Source organism: Jaculus jaculus, chromosome 1 (assembly GCF_020740685.1).
Source record: "Jaculus jaculus isolate mJacJac1 chromosome 1, mJacJac1.mat.Y.cur, whole genome shotgun sequence".
NCBI classification, from domain to species: domain Eukaryota; kingdom Metazoa; phylum Chordata; class Mammalia; order Rodentia; family Dipodidae; genus Jaculus; species Jaculus jaculus.
The window spans coordinates 39,974,631-40,002,302 of record NC_059102.1 but is presented as its reverse complement, the minus strand read 5'-3'; the positions used below and the strand labels follow the sequence as shown (position 1 = coordinate 40,002,302).

Sequence of the window (27,672 nt, the reverse complement as noted above, 5' to 3'; positions counted from 1 at the left end):
GAGAGCATTGGGAGGGACGGGGGCCAGAAATCTACATCTATTTTTTTAAATTTAATTTATTAGTTTTCTTTTCAGTAAATACAGGCAGTTTGGTACCATTGTTTAGGCTCATCTGTGATCTACCCCCTCCCATTGGACCCTCCTTGTTGATGTAAATGGGTCGTGCATTGTGGAGTTAGCCCCCAGTTATTGGTATGATAAATGTCTCTGCAAATCATGACCCAACATGTGACTCTGACATTCTTTCCGCCCCCTCTTCCACAAAATTTCCCTGAGCCATGTTGGGTTCATTTTTGGTCTGCTTCAGTGCTGAGGTGTTGGGGGCCTCTGAGGCTCTGGCTCTCTGATTTGGTAGGAGTTGATTTTTCTCTGTGTTGGTCTCCTTCCCCTTTGTGCTGGTATCCGGTTCACAGGAAAACATTACCCTTGCTTGTTTCGCCAATTGTCCTTAGTTTCAGTTGGGCCCCTTTTGAGGTATGCTGGGGCAGCTCTCTCCTTAGGATCTGCATCTATCTGAAAAAGAGAAGCAGACTCTCCAACGGAGAGTAAGTTAGCACCCAGAAAATTGAGATAACACTTACTTTTTTGATAGACAGTTTGATAGGTGTAGGCCCTCTTATACCCCGTGATTGATGGTAGCTTGCTATTGTAGAGTGGGCTTGTGTTTGGGTATGGTTCTGACTTGTTTCCCAGCTTCAGCTATGGGTCTAGTACCACTGAGTGGATCAGTTAGCCAAATCAAGAGCGATTGGTTCCTCACCATGACTGTGTACCACTATTGCACTTGTGTGGGCATCACCTCAGGTTATTTGTTGCTAATTAGGTTAAACAATGAGTTGCTTGGACAGATCTTGGTCATTTCCCCCAGTCGCCTATGTAGCACCTTCTGGCACTAGACACGCTGACTGTCTGGGGACTGACTCTCTCCTGGCTTCCAGCCATGTCATTCCATTTTACGTGTCAGCTGCGTATGGAGTCTTCAGCAATAGGGTCTTACCACTGGCCTTTGGTGGGTCATCAAGTACTCTGACAGAAGTCTGTCATTGTTTTGTGAAACATTGTAGGTTTCTCTGATCAAAAGCTCATTGTGGATGGTAGGCCCAAGCTGGAAGTGGGGGTTACAGGTCAGTGTCCACTAAGAAATTGAGGAAGAACATAACTAATATACAAGAGTTAGAGAGGAGAGAGATAGAGGAGAGAGGGGGAGAGGGAGGGAGGGAAGATGTAGGAGATTTAGGTTAGTCTTAATCCTACCCTCTCCAGTGTCTTGTGGTTCAGGTGTTTCCTATAAGGGTCTAGTGAAGGTTCAGCCATTTGGTCTGTCTTTTAGGAAGTAGAACTTTATGGTACCATTGCTGTTTGGGTCCGGATTGCTGTTTTCCACCCTTCGATGCCCTCCCCGCCCTCCCATCCATCCTATTGTCTAGTCCATGAGGTGCTTGCTGGGTATGTAAGGTATCTTGGGTAGATTCAGGTTAGGTGTTATAGATGAGTGAGACTATGTGTAGATTTTTTTTCTGTGATTGGGTAAGTTCGCTGAGAATGATCTGTTCCAGGTTCAACCATTTTTCCTCAAATTTCTTTATGTCGTTTTTTCTTACTGCTGTAAAGAATTCCATTGTGTAGATATACCACATCTTTGTTATCCATTCTTCTAATGATGGACATCTGGGTTGATTCCAGCTTTTAGCTATTACGAATTGAGCTGCTACAAACATGGTTGAGCAAATCTCTCTCGCCTTTGGTTTGAAGGTTTTAGGGTAGATGCCCAGTAAGGGTATAACTGGGTCTGTTGGTATTTCTATAGTCAGCTTTTTCAGGAGTCTCCATATTGCTTTCCAAAGTGGTTGTACCATCCTGCATTCCCACCAACAGCAAATGAGTGTCCCTGCTTCTCCACATCCTCGCCAGCATTTATTTTCATTTGACTTTTTGATGTTGGCTATCCTTATTGGGGTAAGGTGGAATCTCATAGTTGTTTTAATTTGCATTTCTCTGATGATTAGGGATGATGAACATTTTCTTAAGTGTGTGTTTGCCATTTGTATCTCTTCCTCTGTGAATTGCCTGTTCAACTCTGTGCCCCATTTTGTGAGTGGGGTATTTGTCTTCTTATTGTTTAGACTTTTGAGTTCTTTGTAAATTCTAGAGATAAGGCCTCTATCAGTTGGATAACCTGCAAATATTTTCTCCCATTTTGTGGGTATTCTATTGGCTTTGCTTATTATATGCTCGTCTGTAAAGAAACTCTTCAGCTTCATATGATCCCAATGGTTGAGTGACTGTTTAAGAACTTGAGCCACTGGGGTTTTGTTCAGGAAGTCTTTTTCCATTCCTATATCATGGAAAGTACTTCCTAAATTTTCTTCCAGTATTTTTCGAGTTTCTGGTCTTATGGTGAGGTCTTTGATCCATTTGGATTTGAGTGTAGTGCATGGTGAAATGTGTGGATCAAGTTTTAGTTTCCTGCATGTGGTTATCCAGTTTGTCCAGCACCATTTGTTGAAGATGCTATCTTTTTTCCAGTCTATATTGTTTGGGCCTTTGTCGAATATCAAGTAGCTATAGTTGCTTGACCCAAAATCCAGGTCCTCAAGTCTATTCCACTGGTCTATACTCCTGTTTTTATGCCAGTACCATGCTGTTTTTATTACGATCGCTTTGTAATATAGCTTTATATCGGGTATGGTGATGCCACCAGAGGTATTTCTTTTGCTGAGGATATGTTTGGATATGCGAGGCCTTCTGCCTTTCCATATGAAATTCGAAATCATTTTTTCTATCTCTATGAAGAACACTGTAGGGATTTTAATTGGAATTGCGTTAAATCTATATATTGCCTTTGGTAGGATTGTCATCTTCACAATGTTAATTCTGCCTATCCAGGAGCATGGGAGGTCTTTCCATCTCTTCAAGTCCTCCTCAATCTCTTTTTTGAGAGTTTTTATATTTTCGTTGTATAGATCTTTTAGTTCCTCAGTTAACGTTATTCCAAGGTATTTTATTTTTTTTGTTGCTATTGAAAATGGGACTATGTCCTTTATTTCTTTTTCTGTGTCTTTGTCATTTGCATACAGAAATGCTACCGATTTTTGTGCATTGATTTTGTATCCTACTACTTTGCTATAGGAGTTAATCACCTTCAGGAGTTTTGGGATGGAGTCTCTCGGGTCTCTTACATATACAATCATGTCATCAGCGAATAGAGCTAACTTAACTTCTTCCATTCCAAATTGTATACCTTTTATTTCCTTCTCCTGCCTTATTGCTTGGGCTAGGACTTCCAGTACTATTGTTTAAGAAAGCTGACTGCAGGCTGGAGAGATGGCTTAGCAGTTAACCGCTTGCCTATGAAGCCTAAGGACCCCGGTTTGAGGCTTGGTTCCCCAGGTCCCATGTTAGCCAGATGCACAAGGGGGTGCACGCGTCTGGAGTTCGTTTGCAGAGGCTGGAAGCCCTGGTGCGCCCATTCTCTCTCTCTCCCTCTATCTGTCTTTCTCTCTGTGTCTGTTGCTCTCAAATAAATAAATAAATAAAAGAAAGAAAGCTGACTGCACCACTGTCTTTCTGCAGCAGCTTAGACAAGCTTTTTTTTTTTTTTTTTTTTGGTTTTTCGAGGTAGGGTCTCTCATTCTAGCCCAGTCTGACCTGACTTGGAATTCTTAGGGTGGCCTTGCCTCCTGAAAGCTGGGATTAAAGGCATACACCACCATGACCAGCTTAGACAAGCTTTAAAAAAAAATTCTGAGCCAGGTATGGTGGCGTATGCCTTTAGTCCAGCACTTGGGAGGCAGAGGTAAGAGGATCGCTGTGAGTTTGAGGCCACCCTGAGACTACATAGTGAATTACAGGTCAGCCTGGGCTAGAGCTAGACCCTACCTCAAAAAAAAAAAAAATTCTGAAAGCTTTTGAGTCAAAAGCTTATCAAATCTTTGCTCTATTGCAATACCATCTTTTAAAATTTCTTAGTTTTAAACTACACATTTTATGTTGAAAGTTATAATATTTTACATTTTAATAACTTGCTTTAATAAAATAAAATGCCTAACACATAGTCTCTGGAGTTGTGGTAATCGGGTTCAGTCCCCAAAAACTCTGCACAGTGTGACTCTGGGCAGGTTATTTTACCCCCTAAGCTTGATCTGTAAAATTAGAATAAGAGCTGTTGGTTTTGTGGGTTTATAGTATTTACTAAAGGAGGTTGTGCTTATACTGCATAGTGCCCAGTGATGCACATACAGAATGCACTCAGTAAATGCCCATTGATATGATTCTAGGATCTCATTGCTTGGTTTGTGTCTTTGATTCCTTTTATGACTGAAACATTGGATGGAAATGATGGCTGTGATATATGGATGACATCAGAGGTAACAAATATTATTGTTAAAAATGTGTACTATTTCTAGGTTCTTTTTCTTTTAAAAATACTATGTACTCTAGTAGTGCTTTGCCTTGTGAAATATATTTTACTACTGTTATATAATTTTTAACTCCATAACAATTTAACTAAGACAAAAATACATTTTTGTGCTGCAGGGATGGCTTAGTGGTTAAGGTACTTGCTTGCAAAGCCAAAGAACCCAGGTTCGATTCCCCATGACCCACGTAAGCCAGATGCACAAGTTGGTGCATATATCTGGAGTTCATTTGCAGCGGCTAGAGGCCCTGGCATGCCCATATTCTCTCTCTCTCTCTCTCCCCCCCCCCTTTCCCTCTGTCAAATAAATAAATAAAAATATATTTTAAAAATCCAGGCATGGTGGCACACGCCTTTAATTCCAGTACTTGGGAGGCAGAAGTAGGAGGATCACTGAGAGTTTGAGGCCACCCTGAGACTACAGAGTGAATTCCAGGTCAGCCTGGGCTACAGTGAGACCCTACCTCAAAACACCAAATATATATATATTTTTTAAAATACATTTTCGACATTCAGAATATTAGCTCATGAATATTTTAGTGCTGTGAGAATTTCAGGAGTATAATACTATGACAGTCTTCAGAGAGCAATGTGGCTTATCTCTGTAGAACTGGCGAGAGAGACTTTGAGAGGCACTGCCTCGCCTCAGAAGCTTCCGCAGTCTCTTCTCCTCAGAATGAAGAACTCCTAGAACTGCTCTTTCTTAGCACTAAGTGAAGGTTCTTTCAGACTGTTGCCTATTAGAATACATGACCAAATTGGGCATGGTGGCTCGTGCCTTTAATCCCAGCTGTGGTCAGAGCAGCCCTTCAGTTCCAAGTCAGCCTGGAGAAAAGTGAGACCCCACCACATAAAACAAGACAAATACATGGCCCATGTAATATTTAGGACTCATTTACTCGTACTAAAAATTAGAAGCTGGGGATAGGTCAACCAGTAAGACCATTTGCTGTGCAACCACAAGAGATCTTAAGTTTAATCCCCAGCACCCATGTAAAAAGCCAGGCGTGGCCCCATATGCCTGTGACTCTAGTTCTGTGGGGACTGTTGACAGGAGACTCCTGTCTTGATAGTCAGCTGTTCTGACTGATGACAGCAGCTTCAGGCTCAGTAAGAGCCTCTAGGAAACTGTGTGGAAGAGCAGTGGAGGACATTCAATAGTCCTTCCTGGCCTCTGCACATGGGGCACATGCATCTGCACACCACTACCTCCGTACAGACTACACTATTCAACCCATGCCAAAAAAAGTTTGAGGGAAAAAATTCTTATTGTTTATCTGAAATCTAAATTTAACTACACATCCTATGCTTTTTGGTTTTTTTTCAAATCTGGAAATGCTAATTGTAGCACTTCTTCCATTCTACTTTAGACTTTCTATTTAGTTGCTTCTATATTGACTTTATACCCAAACCATATATACATATCCTTATTGTACTCTCCTTGTTTTTTTTTATACATCCCTATATTTGAATTTAGCAAGTATCCAATAAATATTTCCAACTGGATAATACAAATACCATAGGAGCCTTAAAGGGGGACTATCTACAATGTCTTAAGAGGCTGGGTTTTAACTAAAATGGAGGCAGGACACACATAGCTGACCTAGTAGGTTGGCTTCTGTACCTCCTGCTAAGGAGATCAAGAGACCTAAGTGTGGAGTTCATTAGAAAAAGACAGAAACGGGCTGGAGAGATGGCTTAGCGGTTAAGTGCTTGCCTATGAAGCCTAAGGACCCCGGTTCGAGGCTCGGTTCCCCAGGTCCCACGTTAGCCAGATGCACAAGGGGGCGCACGCATCTGGAGTTCGTTTGCAGAGGTTGGAAGCCCTGGCACGCCCATTCTCTCTCTCCCTCTATCTGTCTTTCTGTGTCTGTCGCTCTCAAATAAATAAATAAAAGAAAAAGACAGAAACAAGTAAGAATATCTATGGCAGAGGAATTAGACTTTATTAGCGAGAGCCCCGTTGTAGAGGGACACCTTATGTTTCAGCAGTGGAGACTCTGGAACTGTGAGGCACCCCCCACCCCCAGCACTGGGCCAGGGAAGTTTATGTCCAAGGAGAGGGGGAAGGGAGAAGTATTAGCAAATGTGAAGGAAGCAAACTTCTTCCTTCCAAGATAGCTAGCCAGGTATCCAGTTCCCTTGGGGTTATAAAAATAGCAGGGGGACAGTCCCCCTGACAGACTTCTTGGCTGTCAACAGAAGTACAATGAATTCCTCAAAGCCTCAACAGAGAAATTTGCTAACTCCTTGAGGGTTTAGATTAGGGATCCAATGATTTGAAGCTGGTTGCAATCAGAAAGGTGCTCTTCAGTCTAGACTCTTCTGAGACTGTAATCAAATGTGGAATCAAATGTGGTACAGGGTATTATGATCTTGTTGAAAGAAGTGGAGGCAAGTAGAACCATTCTGGCATACTAGTACCCCTGATATCTCTCCACCCAAACAGGGCACATAACTCAGATTAGTACATGTTTGAGATTCCTCTTGGCTAATGCCTTCTCACTGAGGAACTCTTTGGCCACAGTATGGCTGTAGAGGGGATTCTCACTCAAAATAGCTTCTCTAAGACCCTCTCCCTAAAGTGCTGAGCAGTCACGGGAAACAGAGGTTCAACAGCCAGGGAAACTGAAGAACTCCTCAGTTCCTGGGAACTGTAGGGTTAACCACAGATAACAAGACAGGGCTCCAGGCAGCACAGGCAGACTGGAGTCACCAGGACAAGGAGCCATAAACTATAGATACGTTTGAATTAGAGCAGTCACTCCAAGGAACTTCCCCTTTAAGCTAACAGCTTATTGTTCTGCTTCTGTAGGCCACATATGGCTTCCTCTCTAGACAGCTATGTCCTGCTTACAATGTGTTATCTAACATACAACTGTGCTCCCTCCCTATTTCTGCAAGCTTGCTTGAGGTCAAAGGAAGGTTCCTGCCCAAGTCCACAGTCACGTAGCCTTGAAGTTTAACCCACCAATACTGTAAAAACCTCAAGGTGATGTCAAGCTGCCAGCCAGCCTGTGAAAGGCACGGACTTGTAACTCAGGGCTGAAGACATTTGAGGTTGTGAATTCTCCACCTCTCCAAATGATGCTTGGATTTCTCCCTAACTTGAACCAGATTTTTCTGGAACATGACCATGAGTATATTGATTCAATTACTCAAGATGAGTTATTTTCTAACACCTAACATATAGTGTTTGTACTCAAACCTGGGTTCAAATCCTAGTTCAATAAATCACTAGCTTTGTGACCTAAAACTAATTAACCTCACTATGATCTTTCCCTCCTTTCTTTCTTTGTGTTTGTTTGTTTGTTTTGTTTTTTTGAGATAGGGTTTCACTCTGGCCCAGGCTGACCTGGAATTCACTATGTAGTCTCAGGGTGGCCTTGAATTCATGGGGATTCACCTACCTCTGCCTCCCAAGTGCTGGGGTTAAAGGCTTCCTCCTTTCGTTTGAAATCTGGTCAGGGGAACTTCCTTGGCTTGATCAAAGACTACCATGTTCTCTTGTTCACACTCCTCTTTCAGAAAGTGATAACCAGCATCCACAACAAGGCAGGTCCTTTCAGAAGGGGGAGCAGGGAGGAGGGTAAGATTGTACCAACACATGCCCCCTTACCATCTTCCCTGACTTCCACTCACAATGTCACATTGATATCATACTATATCATACTGATATAGCCCTATCTGTAGTTAAACACTGAAGTGTTTTCATTCTTATCAGCCATTAGTTAATGCCAAGAGCCAGCTGGCTTCCTTACCCTTCTCCCACTCCCTGGCCTTCTTTGGGACTGTGCTGAACAAGAGAGAGTGTGTCTCATGTAAATCACTGTTACCCTTCAGAAACAGATGGTTGCTATTAAACACTCAGGCCAATATATTTAGTAAACCTTTGGAATTTTTTCAATAGAAGCCAGAAACCCAGTTTCACACAATTTTAAAAAAATAACATTCTAGGGACCAAATAAAATGTACTCATAGAGACTGTAAACGACGCAAAGCTGCCTCTTTCCTCTGTACAGCCTTATGGGCATGCTGTGCTGGATCTCTTACACCAAGCTCAGCTAGCCAGCTCTCTCACTTTAAAAAGTTTCTATTGCTTCCTGATCGAGCACTCTCCAACTCATATCTCTTCCTCTCTGAGTTATACTGCACAGGACAGAATGTAGCCCCATGGCCGAAAAGATCACTTCCCCCAACACTACATGACTCTGTCATGAGAAGCCTTTTCCCTTGTGTGACGCGAGCACACGTCTTCTCCCTCAGATAGGGCACAGACAACCAGAGGACAATTACACCAAAACCAGTTTTGGTGAACCAATCTACTAGGCAGTAGTCAATAGTTTCATTACCATACTATAAACATTGTATCAATGTTGTTTTGCTTAAAAGTTGCCATAGCTACTGATCCAAAGCATTCTCTACATCAAGTAGCTTTATGTTATACTCAGAAGAAAAACGCCATACAACACATTCCTATCAGGTAAGTGTCCTCAAAATACCAGTCCATATTTCCCTGCTTATTGAGGACAGTTCAATATTTGTCCTAAACAAAAATGTTCCATTTATGATATAAATTATCTGACCACTATATATAATGTCTATATTAAGTGTATCATTATAAAGGTGGCCCCATGTTCCAAATCAGTATTCTCTTGTTATACCCAAGCAAAGCCAGAGCTTTCTGCTAATAAAATAAGTGTTTTCAGAACTGAAGATGTTAAGGACTCTAAGTGTGTGGGATGCTTGCTTTACTTAGCCTTTTCTTCCCTTTCCTCTCCTCCTCTTATATTTTAAACACATTTTCATTATTCGTGTTGTTTTTCTTATAGTGCTGCATCGAGTTGGCTGTTGGAAATAAGGAAGAGCACGCCATACTTCTCTGTAATTTCTTTCTGTACTTTGGAAAGAAGGCATTGGTGCTTCTGGGAACCTCAGTATTAGAAGTAAGTGCTGGGATATTGTAAATTAGAAAATGAAATCATATTTCAGCTGCATGTAAGACTTAAAGCTTGTCAGAGGTCACCAATTATTACTTAAAAGGATGTCTGGTCATCAGAATTTCTACAACATAATGAATAACTTTTGTTTTTCTCCTTTGTAAAGTAGTACTAAAAGGGCCCCACTTTATGGGGTGACTGGAAATATTAAATTACCTGTTAAAACAGCACCTGTTTGTGGCAAATGTGAAATTTGAAGGGAAGGGTCATGTAACATGAGTTACAGTAGGATTGTGGCTGCTATCATCCACCACCATCCTTCAGTGTTTATATAACTATACTTTAAGATCTTAAACAAGCATACATAAGGGGTCATTTTCCAGACTGTGTTCTTATAAGAATGGATCCAACATGCGTGTTTACCTACATGAAGCTTTTTCAACTTAATTTATACACTTCTGAATGTATACTTCCAAGAAACTTCCTCTTGGACTGTTTGTAGGTCACATGAATATTTTGCCAAAGTATCAACAAGGAATAAGGCTTGCCTTATGTTTTCTCTCATTACTTATTTTTCTGTGTTCCTTCAGCATATTATTTCTGTTAGATTTGTTAGTCAAAAGCCTAAGGTAAAAACTGGGAGTGGTGGCACATGCCTTTCATCCAAGCACTGTGGAGGCAGAGGTAGGAGGATCTTCATGAGTTCAAGGTCTCCCTGGGACTGCAGAGTGAGTTCCAGGTCAACCTGGGCTAAAGTGAGACCTTGGCCAGAAAAACAAACAAACCACAACACAAAAAAGCCTATGGCTATTCACTACTTTATCTCTTGCTATAGTTTTTATTTCCACCAGGTGGCAGTGAATACTCGACAAGATTTCAACAATAGTTGCCTTTGTACCTGTGAACCACTTCTCTGGAACTTAGCAAAATGTACCAAAGACTAAGTAATAATTAAATATGCCCACAAAGTCCAAGGTGTTTATTCCATGGGAGGCAAGTTTGACCTCAGATTGTATGTACTATGACAAAGACAAGCAGAGGTGAAAGCAAGAGCTGAGGGGTTAGGATGTCTGAGTGAACTGCCTAGTGTTAAGACTGTGAGTGTGGGATGGGGTTTAAAACTCAGAAGTTTCATTTGCTGTCTGGACTCAGCCCTCTTTGCTTTTCTGAGTCTATTATTTCCTCACAAAAGTGGAATCATGCCATTCATGCTGCTTACTGTTAACCGTGACCTCTGATATAATAACCGTTGTATCCTCACAGAATTGAGAGTAAAGTACAGTGAGGAAAGTAGTGGGCATTCTTAGTATAGATAATATATGTTAAATATTATTATCACTTGAAATGTTTATTCTGTGCTGTGAAAGACTTACACTATGAAAGGCATGCACAAAGCAAAATAATGACATGACTACGTCTGATTCCTTGGACTAGCATCCTGTATACTTTACCTTCAAATTTGAAATTGAGTTCTCAAGTTAACATTAGTAGTTTTTAAACTTTAATGATTCACTCTGAGCCTTAAGTCAGTGTCTCTTTGCTAACTCTGCCTGGCATTCACCCTCACTCTCCAAGTATATTTTAAACAAAGCAGGGCTAGTCTCCATAGAATCTCTGTATGAAGTAGACAAAAGTGACTGTTGCAGTCAGCTTCATGTTGCTGGGATGAACTTCCAAACCAGGCACAAGTTATGGGAGGAAGGGATTTATTTGAAGCTTACAGATCCAGGGGAAGTTCCAAAATGGTAGAAGAAGCTGGCTCGCTTTGCCAGATCCACGCAGAGAGACACACAGAGAGAGACAGAAAGAGACAAAGAAGCAGCCATCACCAGCAAGCAAGCACACCCCAGGAACCCCAGGCAAAGCTCAGGCGCTTTGCATACCTAGACTAGGATTCCCCAAATACACCTTAGGGCTGGACCCAAGGATCCACCCACAGACAGCTGGAGATCCAAGTTACAAGCTTGAATAAAACTCCTGAATCTATTGGGGGCCATCTATTTAAAGTACCACGATGACAAAACACTAATCAGCCCATGCTGGTTTTGTTATGACAGCATGCCCTGCTGCCAGTGAGGTGCCCTGTGAACTACATCCAGTGCCACTGGCTCCCAGTTCTCTCATCTGAAGCCCTGTGCTATCTCAGGCCAGAGAACTTCTAGGACTTTTGTTTGGTTGGTTGGCTATTGTTGTTTTCCTTTGCAAACAATTTTTAAAATCCTGAAAAACAACATTTACAATCAGAATAATTAGTTTCCACATCATCAGACACACCAATATGACTTTAAATCTTTTTTTCTTACACAGGGTCATGTGGCTTATGTATTAACTCAAGAAACTAATGAATATTTGCTTTGGAACCCATCAACTGGGCGATGTCATAAGCAGTTTGATCCATTTTGTCCCTTACAAAGTGTGGACTGTTTGTTTGATGATAGAAATGTAAGTATATGGGGAAAATATTTTAAGTTATTTAAGTCACCCTTAGTCTACACTGGAATCACTGAGGAACTTTGAAGACAGGGGTGTTCAGTAGTACTGGGGGCTTGGGGCTGGTACCTTTCATCCTTAAGGCCTCCAGGGATGAGAAGCACTGAGGCTGTCCTGCCAAAGCCTCCCTTTGCTTCTGCCTCATTGTTCAGTAGTAAGGCTGTAAAATGTTGCTCTATCCTTACCAGCTATGTGCCTTGTGATCTTATAGGCTTAGACTGATTGACCATTTGTTAATGTTTTAATAGGTCTGGTTTAATGTTCAACAAAATAATACACCAATGGCTGTACATTTTGACTATTCAAAAGAAAGTTTCTGGAAACAGTTACTTCCAAAGAATTTTCAGGGAGCAAAAGCACAAAGCATACAGGTACTTTTTTTTTTCTTCTGGTGTCTATGTGAGAGTTACCATTGCTTCTAATCTTCATTGGTTGTGACAGCTCTTATTAGGTTTTATGTTGAGTGCTTGTTGAATTATTTGGTAATGTTCACACACAAAAAAAGGTCTCTCCATCTAGCCTATGTTGACCCCTTCCTCTTCAGGAAAAAAAGAATTGACCAAAAAACTGGTACTTCATGTGTGAATTTAGACTTTATAATTTAACTTTTTCATCATATGATAGCATAGAATGTTCAAAATGATATGTTTTTACTTTGACCTAGCCTTTCATGGTGACAATCAACTATAAAAACTGATGAACAAATATGCTTATCTGGCATCTAGTAGTTAATGCACGGAATGGAAACAGGACAGAAATACTACCAGTGAGTGGGGCTACATCAGGGATGACAGTGAGGTCTAAAGTGCTTCAGCAAGTCCAGGGGCCAGAGCAAGCATCACTTGGGAAATAGGAGCTATGATGGGGCTCCTCCTCCCCGGCTTTTGAAAAGAGATGGGGGAAAGCCCTGTAGACTCACTGCCTGGGACTCAAGAGGCAGGAGATGAGGAGCTGCCTCATCTCTAGCAGGGTTAGCCAGCAGACCCGTGGCATACTCAGCAGCACTTCCGGGTTTCAGGGCCACACTATGGCAGCGTGAAGGCGACTATAATATCTACCACTGAGGAACTATGAGCAGAGACAGAGAAAGAAAAACAGTGAAAAGAGAGAACAAAGTTAAAGGCAATACTTAGATGTAGTACTTCAAATGTTCAACCTAATTCATAATCAGGGAAATATAATGTAAAATCATAAAACACGAACACATGCATAAAATCAGCAAAATAGTATGATCATAACAAGTGTTGACAATAAGGCAGAGAAATGGTAGGAACGTAAATTCCTATAAACATTTTGGAATACTATATGGAAAGTTGAACACACCCAACTTTCTAAAATGTTTACTAAACTATTTTAATAATTTTTTAAAATTGTGTGTATGTATACATGCACACATGTGGCAGTCAAAAGACAACTTTTCAATGGATTCTTGCCTTTCCACCCATTTGAGGCAAGGTTTCTCTCAGTTTCACTCTGTGGTAGTTGTTCTTGGGGAGTTCCCAGGACATTTTTCTGTCTCTACCTCCCACCTCACTGTCAGCATGCTGGTGTTATAGAAGCCGCCTAAGGCTTCTAGCTTTTTACAGGGGGCCTGGGTAGCAGCAAGTGCTTTATTCACTGAGCCATCTCCCCAGCCCCAACATCTTAACCTGTGACCCACCAATTCACACTCTAGGCATATGCCCTATAGGGATTCACTATAGAATTGCTTGATATAGTAAGAAATTACTTGAAATAGCAAGAAATTAGAAATAGTTGCCAGCCATGGTGGCACATGCTTTTAGTCCCAGCACTCAGTAGGCCGAGGTAGGAGGGTTGCTGTGAGTTCAAGGCCAGCCAGAGACTAGTTCCAGGTCAGTCTGGGCTCGAGCAAGGTCCTACCTCAAAACAAACAAACAAAAAAGAAATTAGAAACAATTAATTGGCTTATGCATCCTGAAATAGTCATACAATAAACTCTTTCACACAGCAGTGAAAAATAAATGAACCAATTGGTACATGCATTAGAGTGAACCCACCCATCAAGTTTGCAAGTTCTCCAGGTGCTTCCAGTGTGCAGTCAAGGTTGAGAACCACTGACTGCATATCCACACGAATGAATATTAAAAATGATATGTGGGCTGGAGAGATTGCTTAGTGGTTAAGGTGATTACCTGCAAAGTCTAAGGACCCAGGTTCAATTTCCCAGTACCCATGTAAGCCAGATGTGCAAGGTGGCACATGTGTCTAGAGTTTGTTTGCAGTGGCTAGAGGCCCTGGTGTACCCATTCTCTCCCACCCTCCCTCCCTCTCTCTCTCTCTCTAAGTAAATTAAAAAAATTAAAAATAAAAATGAGATGCTATGCAAAATGAAGATTATGTGAATAATGCATACAATATAAAATCAAGTGTGTGAACTTTTAAAACCATATTGTGTCCATATGTGTGTGTTTGTATATATACTAGACATATAAAGACATGGACGGGAATGGTAAATACCAAATTCAGGTTAGAGTTTACCTTTAGGAAGAGAGGGGGAAAAAAGCAACAAAGCCAGGAAGCAGTATACATAGAACTCCAAGGGTATAATTTCTTCTTTTAGTAACATCTAAGTAAGCGCATCTCGCTCAGCGATAGAGCTCTGCCTGTCATCTCACCAGCCCTGGGTTCAATCCCCTGAACTGCAAAGAAGGGAAAAAAAGGAACAAATAAAAATCTGAAACAATGGGGCTGGAGAGATGGCTTAGCGGTTAAGCGCTTGCCTGTGAAGCCTAAGGACCCCAGTTCGAGGCTCGGTTCCCCAGGTCCCACGTTAGCCAGATGCACAAGGGGCGCACGCGTCTGGAGTTCATTTGCAGAGGCGCCCATTCTCTTTCCCTCTATCTGTCTTTCTCTCTGTGTCTGTTACTCTCAAATAAATAAATAAATAATTTAAAAAAAATAATAAATAAAATAAAATAAAAAATCTGAAACAAATGTAGAAGAATGCAATGGTTAAATATAATTGAGTAGTATGTCAGCTAGATGGTATTATTCTCTGCTGTCTGTAAATTCAAAGCAATTCTCTATATAAAAAAAGAGCACATAGTTATAGGGGAATCAATGACTAACAAAGGGTACAGAAAGAAGAGTTTCTTTCCCTTTTGGTGCATCCCATCACTTTTTAAGAAATAACTGCTCTCCAGTAGTTTCTTATTTGTCTTTCCAAACCTTCTCTGTGCAGATCAAGTACACATATGTATTTTTATATTTCCTGTTTGAAATTCATCTTAAGGAAGGGGAAATGTGCTTATCTTTCTTGAGCAAACTGCAACTACAGCCTCCTGCTTTGCTTTTCCAATGCCACAACTATAGCTTAAACATCACTGTCTTGAGACCTAGGGAGAGAATAATTTATTTAGAGATGAAGTTTTTGCTTATTTAGTGTATGATTTTTTTGTTCATTCAGGTGGTATTTATTGATTTCCTGCTATGACATCTATCTGATCTATCTGATGTAGATATTACAAGGAGAAAAACATATCTCTGTGTTCTTTGACCTTATGTTCTAGGGGAAGAAACAAGCAGTTGTTATGGAGTGATCTTCGCTCTTGCAGAAGATGGGAATGAGTTTTGGGGAACACAGAGCAGGATCTGAGGGTGGGGAGTTGCAAGGGTCCCTGGGAAAAGTGTTGACAAACTTAGTGAGAAAGTGTGAGCAGAGCTTTCCTTGCTGAAGGTCATGAGGAATGGCCTGTGGAGGGGGAAGTCAGGGGCAGCCTGCAGTGGCAAGAAGTGTCCCTCCAGGCGCTTCCAGGTGGTGTGCAGCCAGTGAGCAAGCTCTGGTGGGATTTGGCTTGTTGTCCTCAAGGCAGTCATAAGCCAGAATCATTAAGGGTGACCCAGGGTAAAAACTCAACCTTCTAAGAAACTGGATTTATAAATGGAAAACCTACAGTTGGTGTTTGACTCCTATCTCGTTGTGGTTTTTTTGTTTGGTTGGTTGGTTTTGGTGGTAGTGGTGGTTGAACTCAGAGCCTTGTGCATTCAAGGCAAACACTGCTACATCTCCAGCACTCTACTGATTTCTTTCCTGTGACTAATGGCCTTCAGCCTCTTGCCTTTCCACATCCATCCCAGCATAAAACAGTATCTAAATGTACACTGCCTGTTGTACATGATTGAGAACACAAGTTTCTGTTTACATGAGAATCGTGTGGGCATCCACAGCTGAGGTTAACTAGAAACCCTCTTGAAGTTTTGAGGAACATTAATTTTGGAAAGAATAGTAACACAACAAAAATCCTGTAACCTAACAAGTCAACATACTCAGGCCTCATGTTCAGGCCCTAAGGGACTCACTAATCTATGGTAGCATAGATGGTAGTTGCCAAGGCAGGGATCCAGTTTGCCTGTTCTGATTGGTAGCTGCTGGCACCTCCAAGGTGACACTGCCATTCAGACCTTAGTCTCCTGCCATGCTCAGTTGTGGGGAAACTCTCTAGGCCTGAGGTTGTTTGTAACTACAGTGTCTTTCCAACTACTGCAGATAGCAGAATCACCTGGCGACTTGTTCCTACATGGCTGCTTGGTCTTAACCCCAGAATTTCCAGTTCAATGGGTCTGAGGAGAGAGCCAAGAATTGTATTTCTAACAAGTTCACATGTTTGGGATTGTTCTGAGGACTATTCTTGGGGAACCTAGAGACCTACCAAGTGTTGCTCCCCTTTTACACAATTTTCATTAAAGTCAAGGTGGTAGAGAGGGCAGAGAATCAACTCTCCCTATCCCTATAGCTCCGTTAACTTGGTTGAGGATTATCCAAAGCTCTCTAAACCCATCCCCTCACTCATGTCCTGGTGAGGCCTGCTGGGAAGACAGACCTAGGTTAGGTGGGAAATTGAAAGAGGTCCTCCTCACCTCCCAGCGAATTCAGCCCAGAATAGAAGCCATGAAGAATGTGTTTTTGCTTTCTACTGTTGGCTGTGGGAGGGGTGGAGTAGAGAGAGTATGAGATGGATTGTCTCTGTGTATGTGCATGCACAAGTGTGTGCTCCGGTGCAGGATGCACACACACAAGATGGAGAGACAGATTAGCTGTTAAGGACCTTGCCTATAAAACCTAAGAACCCATGTTTGATTCTCCAGGTCCCATGTAAGCCAGATGCACAAGGTGATGCAAGCACAAGATCACACATGCATATAAGGTCGCACATGTGCACAAGGTGGCACACTCATCTGGAGTTCAGTTGCAGTGGCTGGAGGTTCTGGCATGCCATTGCGCTCTCTCTCTCTCTCTCTCTCTCTCTCTCTCTCTATGTGTCTGTCTCTTTCTCTCATAAAAAATGAATTGGTTCCTGTCAGCAATAAGAAATATACACTGACTATAACCCATGTTAGAAGGTTAGAAATCACAGTAACATTTAATAATGTCTGATGTTCGCTGAGCAATCCTTATGAGCCAGGCTTTACGTGCACTGCTTTAGTCTACAAGCATCCAAAGACCCCAGAGCTATATAAGCGCAACTGTTGTTTCTGTTCTGAAGATGAAGCAACTGAGAATCAGAACAGAGACATTAAAATCTTTGCCACAGTCACAGTAAGTGGAAGAAACCAGTGCAGCTGCCAACGATTATTTGATGGGATCAATAAGCATGTCAAATGCCTGTCTGAATAAATGAATAGGGTTAGCAGGTTTGCCTTATGCATGAAGAATATCTTCTTTTGTAAATCCATCCCCCCTCCTATGCTCTGTTGAAGCAGTGTGGAAATCAAAGGAAATACTATGCTCTGTGTTTTACTTCAAGATTAAGTGCTTTGCCACAAAAGACTCGGTTGGGTAGCGCCTCCCAACCCCCAGTAATGGGGTGACTGATGTAGAAATGGTCTAAGAGCCCTTCCTAACTTTCAGTTATCTGTATTTCAGCCTGAAGAAATAGTTTATTCTGATACTAATAAAAGCATGGTAGAAGATCTAAAGAACAGGTACTGTGTGCTTCCTCTAGTCTCTGGTTCAGTCACTGTTTAGTACTTTAACCCAGCCTTTCAAAACCCATTCAGTTCAGCAACAGAAAGCATGAAAAGGGAGATTATAATGGTTAGTCCTATTGACCCACCATCTGTTGCTACAAACATTGAAAAGTGGTCCCTCTACCAACCAATGCACACCTAAGCTAACTCCAGAAAACACCATGGGCCATGGTTGCAAAGTCCTTGATATAGATGATTATTGAGCCTATGGTAATTGTAATGCTAGCATGTAAGAGGACATGAAGGCAAATGGCCCATGGTTCCCCTCCCCCAGTATGGTAAAAACAACCAGTTAGATGATATCAATAGCCAGCAACACTGTCACTCCTAGGTTTCCCCACTTCCCCAAACAATGCCTAAGGAGGTCTTCAGTCAAGCCCAAAGGGTGACAGACTTTGTAGCAGGCCATACTCCTACTCCAGATGTGTCAGCAGCTTCTGGGTTCTGACGACCTGTAGTCAACCACATTCAGAGAGCAAACTGGCCTATACCCACTATCAACCGATCAAAATAGAGTATGACCATAATCATTTTATCACTCCTTTTTCCCACTAGCATGCAATCCTATTCCATCTCCACGCTTCATTTCCCAGTTCCCAGTTCTTTTTTTTTTTTTTTTTTTTCGAGGTAGGGTCTCACTCTAGCCCAAGCTGACCTGAAATTCACTATGGAGTCTCAGGGTGCCTCAAACTCACAGCGATCCTCCTACCTCTGCCTCCCCAGTGCTGGGATTAAAGGTGTACACCACCATGCCTGGATCATTTCCCAATTCTTAACAAGAACAAGGAAGAAATGCAGTAGGGAAATGCTTCTAAAATTATTGAAAATACAGATTCCAAGGACCCAGACCACATGTTGATGTGATATCAGGAGGTAAAAAATTTTTTTTAAATTTATTTGCAAGCAGAGGGCAATAAGAGAGAGGGAGAAAGAGAAAGAGAGAATGGGCATGTCAGTGCTTTTAGCTACTGCAAACTTCAGATACATGTGCCACATTGTGCATCTGGCCTTACATGGGTACTGGGGAATCAAACCTGGGTCATTAGGTTTTGCAGGCAAGCACCTTAACCACTGAGCTATTTCTCCAGCCTAAGAGATGAAATGTTTTCATAAGGCCCCATAGGCGATTCTGATGTCTAGCTACTGTTGAGCCCCACTGTGTGTGTCAGCCAGCATAGTTGCACTTAGCTGAGGAGGCAGTTTTGCTGTGTTTAGAGTCAATCCCACAAGGACTTGATCAACTAACTCACTCTTTTTCCTCCTTTCTGCTCCTAAGCACATGTGTGCACTAGGCACTGTTATAGGGACTGAATATTCAGGTCCAAATCTCTTTAGTATGGCAAAAACTGATTGTCAAACTAAGTCCATTGTTCATTCCCTCCTGATTTGCTTACCAAATTAACTGACCTAATAATCTCATCCTGATAATACCACTCCCTACCAAACATGAATTTTTGAAAGAGTAATTTTTGGGGGGAGGGGAACATACTGACCTATGTCAAAGGAGTCATGGTAGCACATGCCTTTAATCCCAGTGTTCAGGAGGCTGGGATAGGAAGATCACCATGAGTTGGAGGCCACTCTGAGAATATAGACTGAATACCAGGTCAGTTTGAACTACAGCGAGACCCTACCTTGAACCCTCCCCCCCAAAAAAAGACAAGCTGTTGGGCTGCAGGGATGGCTTAGTGGTTAAGGCACTTGCTTGCAAAGCCAAGGGACCCAGGGCCAATTCCCCAGGACCCACGTAAGCCATATGCACAAAGTGACACATACATCTGGAGTTTGTTTGCAGGGCTGAAGGCCCTGGTGTGCCCATTGTCTCTATCTGCCCCTCTCTCTCTCTCTTTTTCCTCTCTCTCTCAAATAAATAAATTAAATAATGGCTCAGTAGATAAATCCTTGCCAATCCATTGTGTACCTGAGTTTGGATCCCCAGAACCTATGTTAAAGCCAGACACAGTGGCATTTTATAATCCCAGGGCACCTACTGTGAGATGGGAGGCAGAGCTAGGAGAATCGCCCAGAAGCTTTCAAGTCAACTAGCCTAGTGGCACAGTATAAACAACAGCTAGAGACCCTTCCTTAAACAAGGTGGAAAGTAAGGACCAATGCCCAAGGTTGTCCTCTGACCTTCACACAAACACTGTGATAGCATGTGCATGCCCACACTCACAGATATGAATACATGCATATACACATGTACAACAACAACAAAAGAATAGAGGTGTCAGCCCTCTAGTTAGACAGTAAGCATTGTCTGTTGCTTACAGTCCATGTCTGGAAGAGCTGTGTTTTGCAGACCTAATTTCTGGCTACCCATGAAAGTGTCTGGTCTTCCTGAGCCAACCAAATGCCTATTTCTCCCTGACTCGATCAGTGAGAATGGTGGCCAGCACCCCAAGTTGTTGATGTTTCCTTCTAAGCCCACAAAGCATTATTCTCACACTTGAAGTGTCAAAATTCTTTCAACTTTGACTAAATGAGTTGTGTTTTGTTACAAGATTATTTTTGCATTCTTACTTTAGGATTGAAAGAACTCTTAAGTGTAAAATGATGGAATGGCGACCTAAACACCCAACACGTTGGAATCGACAATGTACTTCTATTTTGCGACAAATTCTTCCTAAACTAGAACTTTACACAAGAAGTTTTGTTTCATTTGAAGAAGACAGTGAATTTGAAAAACTACAACAATTTTATTGGGTTTGTACATGATTCAAAACATCTATGACATTTGTTTTTTCTATGTTGTTAACTGGCAAATAGCGATCTTGAGTATCTCTGAAATGTCTTTTCTCTTGTTCTTGGAAGATAGGTGTTTGGGCATTGAAACAAATTTACTTATAGACCAAAAGATTCCAAATGTAATGATCAGTTGATACCCACATTACATGACATTTTCTTAGAACCAGTTGTATGTTTTATGCTTTATGAACTGCAAACTTTTTTTTAAAATTTTTTATTTATTTATTTATTTGAGAGCAACAGACACAGAGAGAAAGACAGATAGAGGGAGAGAGAGAGAATGGGCGAGCCAGGACTTCCAGCCTCTGCAAACGAACTCCAGACACGTGCGCCCCCTTGTGCATCTGGCTAACGTGGGACCTGGGGAACTGAGCCTTGAACCGGGGTCCTTAGGCTTCACAGGCAAGTGCTTAACCGCTAAGCCATCTCTCCAGCCCATGAACTGCAAACTTTAAAACAAGATGCCAGAAGGAACACGCCCTGTGACTGAAACACTGAAAAGTAATCTCTAGTAATAGATCGAACTCTATGGCATTGCTTCTGGGCAGGAGGAGTCCAGGCAAGCTTCAGTACCTTCCTTATGCACATGACTCCCAGTCCTTATATCCAGCCCAGGCTTGGTCTCCTGACCTCCCCTGTTATGCTCATTGGCCTCTTAGATAGGAAACCAGCATCTCACCCAGCAAGTCCATAAACAAATAGAAGAGGCACTTGATATTTTGACAGAGTCTTCATTTCTTTTTTTTTTTTTACCCTAACCCCAGCACCAGGCATCCTTTTACTTCCCCTCCCCTATTAATTGGTCCAGTGAATTCTTAGAAACCCCAGTAAAACAAGAATAAGAATCTTTCCCTTTGCCATCCAGTAAGCTAGATGTCTCCCAGCAGAACACCCTGACAGAAGGAAGTAAGGAATCTGTTGGGATTTGAGTGTTGCAGCTACTGAGGGAGGCTGGCGAATCTGTAGGCAGCTTTCATTCATGAAGGATGATGTTTTTGTTTTTCCTTGCCTTTAGTAGAAATTGAGGGTTGAAGAGATAAACAAAATGTACTTAAATATAAGCCAATGTTTAAAACTTGGAGTTCTATGTAAAATTATCTACTTAATAATATATAGTCAATAATAATTAAGCCCAGATCCCTGCAGCCTGGGCTCAAACCCTACTTTAGCTGAGTGTGGAGGAACATGTCTTTAATCCCAGCACTTGGGAAGCCAAGATAGGAGGATTGCTGAGTTTGAAGCCAGCCTGAGACTACATAGTGAATTCCAGGTCAGCCTGGCTTAGAGTGAGACTCTACCGCAAAAAAAAAAAATAAAAAAAAATAAAGAAGAATCCTATTTTAATCACTCCACTCAGTAGCTTTGATCTAGGGCAAGTCACCTAACCCAGCTGTACTTTCTACCCCACTGAGTAGCAGGCATAAACATGGTTATCTGTTCTGAGGTTGTAGTGAGGAGTAGATAAGTTAATACCATTGCACCTAGCACCTAATTTTTATAAAATACTAATGTTTTCATTCTGTGCAAGGCTTTGTATTGGGCACTAGAATTGTGACAGTAACAATAAAGACAAAATTGTGTCCATTCACAGACATGGGATAAAAAGATCAGAGAATTGATAATTATGAAATATTTTAAGTAAGTTTTTAAAAAGGACAGTGAATTACTCAACTACATGGGAAGAGCATGGAAGCAGATTTAAGAATCAGAAAAATTCCCCTGAGGTAAATAATGTAAAACTGAAAAGAGGTTTATGACTGTCATCTGTGTATTATTAAGTAATTTCACTTACAGCCATGTTCCATAGTCCTTCAATAGTATCACATAATAGTCACTTAATAACTATAAGCTAGCTATTATTGAATAAATACCTCCAAAATTCTTGCTTAAATCCCTCTTTTGCATGATCAAGTCATTTCCTTGACAGTTTGCTACACGGAGGGCACAAGTTTGTGTAAGGATGTTAAATGTGCAGGTTCTGCTGTCACACTGACCTGTGTGTACACTGTAGAGTGGGGGTTATAGTCAAACCTACTTCACAGGGCTGTTTGGGGTTATGCATGTAGGTAAAGAATGAGCACTAGAATAGAATCAGCAGCCACAAATTATTCCTTTATGACTACCATATCAATGACCCTCGGTGATCTTTTTGCAAACAGTAATCCCAGATGACCTCCAGGACAGTAATGTAGGCTTATGTGTTCTAACCTTGTTCCAGGTCACAGGATTTCCCATCCAGATGCCATATACTGATGTACAGTCAATTATTGATGCTGTGTATCAGACTGGAATTCACACTTCTGAATTTCCCCAGACAGAATTTGCTTTAGCTGTATATATCCACCCATATCCAAACAGCATATTATCTGTGTGGGTCTGCCTGGCTTCCTTGGTCCGACATCAGTGAAGCAGAAGAAGGGAAATGAAAAGGCTCTACTATTGTCCCTTTGACCGGAAGCTATCAAAACTTCTTTGGCACCTTGGGATTTTGTTGGCTAACCATATGTTCACTAAGTGCTAAGCCAATCTATGGTGACCACTTTACTCCTCCATCTTTGAAGACAAATCTAGGTGGTCTCCTCACCAGATACCCATTCCAGAAGGACCTTCCAAACAGTCTGGCTGTTTTGTTCCACTGTCTACATTAGGTTTTATTCTGTAGAAGTAGCAAGTCTGGCCTGTTGTCAAATTGTGGAACTCATACTTCCTCCATTAGAATCTTCCTAGAGAAGCTACTAAAAACTGAAGATTCCACCAAAGACCTCCTGAATCATAATGTGAGAGTGGAGCTCTAGAACCTGCAGGATTTCCAGCAAGCTCTTCAGGCTGTTCTGATACACCGCTGAGTAAGAAACCAGAATGTGTCTTCCAGAATGTTGACACTCCTGAGGTAAGGCTGATGTGTACAATTCCAGCTAGAAGTGACTCAAGTAGATACCTAAGGTCAAGTCCAAGTGAAGGCAGGCTCAAGATATAAGAAAAGCCAACTTCATTGTGACTCTAAAGACCAGAAAAGACCTATCCCAGCTTAAAGAAGTTAGAGAAGAAGAAAGCCCTTTAACTTAAGGATAGTCTTGATTCTACTCAAGCCTTCAGCTAATGAGATGAGAACCACCCATATTAAAAAGAGCAAGCTGCTTTACTCAGTCTATCAAGTTACATGTTCATCTAATCCAACATCACCTTTACAGATCAGCCTCAGCCTGTGACCCAGGGTAAGACACATAAATATAGCAGTCATGTCCATGTTATAGAGAAATAAATGCTTACAAGGCATTTTAATGTGGAATATCTTCTGCTAAGTTACGGATTATAATTATCTACATATCCTGGTCCCTATTTTTTTTTTCTTCATTCAGGTTTAATTACCGTCACAGTGCATTGTACTCCTGCCTGTGAGGCCCCACATCAGCCTCTTCACCTTTCTTCCCTTTGCTCAGTTAGTCACAAATCATTTTGCCATTCTCGAACAATTCCCATCCAGGTGCAAAATGTCCCCAGAAAACCAGAATCTTTATTCTTTAGTTAACTCTTTCATCATCAATTTAAAGAAAGTATTAGTTATAATATTTTTCATATGTATACTAAATAAAAACATAATATACATGCTAATGTGTCAATTTTATGTATCTATATATGTATATGCATATATGTACTATATTGCCCAAGTGTATGTATATATATAAAGATGTTGAGATATATATATGTCATATGTATATGCTTATAGATAGATTATTTTATTTGTTTGCTTTGGAGAGAGGGTCAGATAAAGAAAGAGAAGGGCATGCCAGGGCCTCTAGCCACTGCAGACAAACTCCAGCTGGTCCCTATTTTTAAAACACAGCATAGGAACTATCCTTAACATTCTGCATCATACTCAACTCTGCCATATCATGCTCATTATGGGTATGTTTTACCCTTTTATAACCACTCCAACTGCTAGATGTTAAATATTCTAGAAGACATACACAGTGGTAATATGACATGATAAGTTCATACAAGTGTGAGTGGGAGATGATGGTACTGTAGACAAGGACATTGATGGTGGATATGAACAGAAATGTGTAACTAAAACAGAACCAGAGCCCAGGGCTTCTGACTTCCAGCACTTTGCATCCAAGAGAATATGGTTGTCAAGAATTCTGAATGTTCTGTTATGGAACTTTCACCAGAATATATTGTGATAAAAATAAGATATATAATATGGCATGTACTATGCTACCATTTACACAAAAATGGGGCAAAGGAGTTACATATATGCATTGTCATAAAAACCTGGATATTTCTGGAAGGGTACAACAAATTAAAATGGTGGTAGTGGTGCCTTTGGGAAGAACAAGGCAGGGGAAAGGGGAGATTTGCTAGTTACTTTATACAGTCTTCTATTATATGTATAGTTTGTCTTTTGCATACATTTACATGTTTTTAAAAGTAAAAGTAACAGTTTGCAACTGCCTAAAGTTCACTAAGTTACAAAAGCTCTTGAGTCTGGTCTCACTTCATCTCTTGCCAGTAGTCACATGGGCTCTTAGTTCTCATTCTCTGCTCTTTATGTGCATGTCCTAACCTTTTCATTTCCATCCTTTTATATCTTCATCCATCACTTCCTGGATTTGAATGTCTTTCTTGTCTCCTGTACCCTATAGACTAAGTTGTTCTTCAGTTTCATTCCAAACATGTTTTTTTCTCCTGAAACAGTTGTATTTTTACTATTCCGTGTGTCTAGAACACCCAACCCACCAGGTAGATATCTGCTCACTTATTACCCTCACAGGCCTTTGCTTGCCCCACTTTATAAAAACAATACCTGCTGAGTTACTTTCTAGTCTCTTCCTGTTTTCCTTCACAACAATTAATATGTTATATGGTTCCCCCTCCCCCCATTTATTCTGTTTTTCCCTTCCCAATAAAATATAAAGTATGAGCACACAGATTTTATTTAGGAATTAAGTAAATGCCTTATATCCAACTTACCATAAAGAAATAAAGAAATGATAAACCTGAAATTTGCCTTTTAGGAATGTATAATCCAAGACATACTGGGGATATGGGTTTATAAATTAAAAAGAATGAACACTTTCACATGGTTCAGTGGGTAAAAGCAATCCCCAGACCCCACTTAAAAAGCCAGGAGCTTGGAGCTGGAGAGATGGCTTCGTGGTTAAGCACTTGCCTATGAAGCCTAAGGACCCCAGTTCAAGGCTCATCCCCCAGGACCCACCTTAGCCAGATGCACAAGGGGGCACACGCATCTGGAGTTCGTTTGCAGTGGCTGGAAGCTCTAGTGTGCCCATTCTCTCTCTCTCCCTCTGCCTCTTTCTCTTTCTGTCTGTCACTCTCAAATAAATAAAGAAAAAAAAAAGCCAGAAGCTGAGCTGGGTGTTGTGGCATCTTTAATCCTAGCACTCAGTAGGCAGAGGTAGGATTACCTTGAATTCAAGGCCAGCCTGAGACTACATTGTGAGTTCCAGGTCAGCCTGGACTAGAGTGAGACCCTACCTGGAAAAGCAACAACAAAAAAGCCAGAAGCTGAGGGCTAGAGATATGGCTCAGCGGTCAAAAGCAAAGCCTGATGGCTTGACTTCAATTGCCCAGAACTCACATGAGGTCAGATGTACAAAACGGCACATGCATCTGGAGTTCATTTGCAGAAGCAAGAGGCCCTGGCATGCCCATTTTCATTCTTTCTCTCTGTGCTTGGGAAAAAAAAAAAAAAATCACTAACATGAAAGGTGAAGACAGGGGTTTCCCAAGTGTAGCAAAGAGCAGCTGACAGAGAACCATAGCAAGAAACCCTGCCTCAGATATGTGAGACAGGGGAGGGCCAGCCTGAAAGCTGTACTCTTGGCCTCCACGTGTGCAGCCACCCTCACATAACTTATAAGAAGGAATGTATCCACAAAGTAACATAAAATTAACAAAGGAATGAACATTGACATCTTCTAATGAGCTAAATCCAGGAAATAGTACATGATTTCTGAATAAAAATCTCTCAGTGAACATCTTCAAAGTAGAAACCATAAACAACCTGCTTATTACATGATTACAAAGATAATTATAGTCTGTGACCCACTTTTTTGAAAAGGTTCTTAAGTAAGCCCTGAACTTCTAGATCTCATGGAAGCTAAATTATGGCCATAAAGCTACTTAGTAGTTATGAATGGAAATTGAGGAGGCCTGTGCTATTTAAATGCCATTATACACAGCGTGGAGATTTCAGCCTGTGTGTCCACCTCCTCCTAGGGAGGGAACTCTGCAACCAACACAAGTCAGGTCCACCTCCTAGTCTAGGAGGAGCTCTACCAACTTTCACTGGTGAGTTTCCCTTGTCTTGCCATCAGTTCCAGAAGCCCTTCTTTCCTGGGGGAAGTCAGTCTCTAGGTGGACTGTGGCTCACCTACAGGCCTGCTGCTGTTCTTCCAATGTCGCAAAACGCCACGCTGGTAAAGGTAGCTCTAGTAATGTGAAGTCATTGTTTTGTAGCTGCTTTTCATTTTCCTGCCCCTTTCTAGACCCACCAAAGTAAGGTTTCACAATTTTTCTTTTTTTGTTGTTGTTTATTCTTGTTTATTTGAGAGCGACAGAGAGAGAAACAGGCAGAGAGAGAATGGATGTGCCAGGGCTTCCAGCCACTGCAAATGAACTCCAGATGCATGCACCCCCTTGTGCATCTGGCTAACGTGGGTCCTGGGGAATCGAGCCTTGAACCGGGGTCCTTAGGCTTCACAGGCAAGCACTTAACTGCTAAGCCATCTCTCCAGCCCTCACGATTTATTTTCAAATAATCAAAAGAGGCTGGCCCATAGTCTTGGAAAAAGCGAGGGGCCTCAGCTGACCATCTAGTTCTTTGTGGTGGATCACCAAACACTTTAAAATACAGTTGATTAGCTAATCACATCTCAGCTCCAATATGGCCTAAACTGAGGCAGGCTAGAGTGTTTCTACAGTTTGTAGTTTAGCGATTTACCACCACAGATGGGCAATCACATTCACTAAAGATCTGACAAGCTGGGTTACTAAAGATAATTCCTTTATTCCCTTCATTCTTGGGAATCTCTAAAAGCAAAAGCAACGAGAAGAGATTCATTA

At 41.4% G+C, this 27,672-nt stretch overlaps 1 protein-coding gene across 1 annotated transcript in view; it reads left to right on the top strand.

Annotated features, from left to right (window-relative positions):
• Positions 1–23,010, top strand: part of Cc2d2b (coiled-coil and C2 domain containing 2B) — a 101,280-nt gene extending 78,270 nt beyond the window's left edge. The window contains exons 29-35 of the mRNA XM_045148424.1: positions 4,278–4,367; positions 9,250–9,363; positions 11,665–11,799; positions 12,096–12,218; positions 17,732–17,790; positions 20,364–20,541; positions 22,802–23,010. Coding sequence (XP_045004359.1) covers positions 4,278–4,367; positions 9,250–9,363; positions 11,665–11,799; positions 12,096–12,218; positions 17,732–17,790; positions 20,364–20,541; positions 22,802–22,990 — 888 coding nt within the window. The 3' untranslated portion in view covers positions 22,991–23,010. The remainder of the gene's footprint in view (positions 1–4,277; positions 4,368–9,249; positions 9,364–11,664; positions 11,800–12,095; positions 12,219–17,731; positions 17,791–20,363; positions 20,542–22,801) is intronic.
• Positions 23,011–27,672: the final 4,662 nt, after the last annotated feature.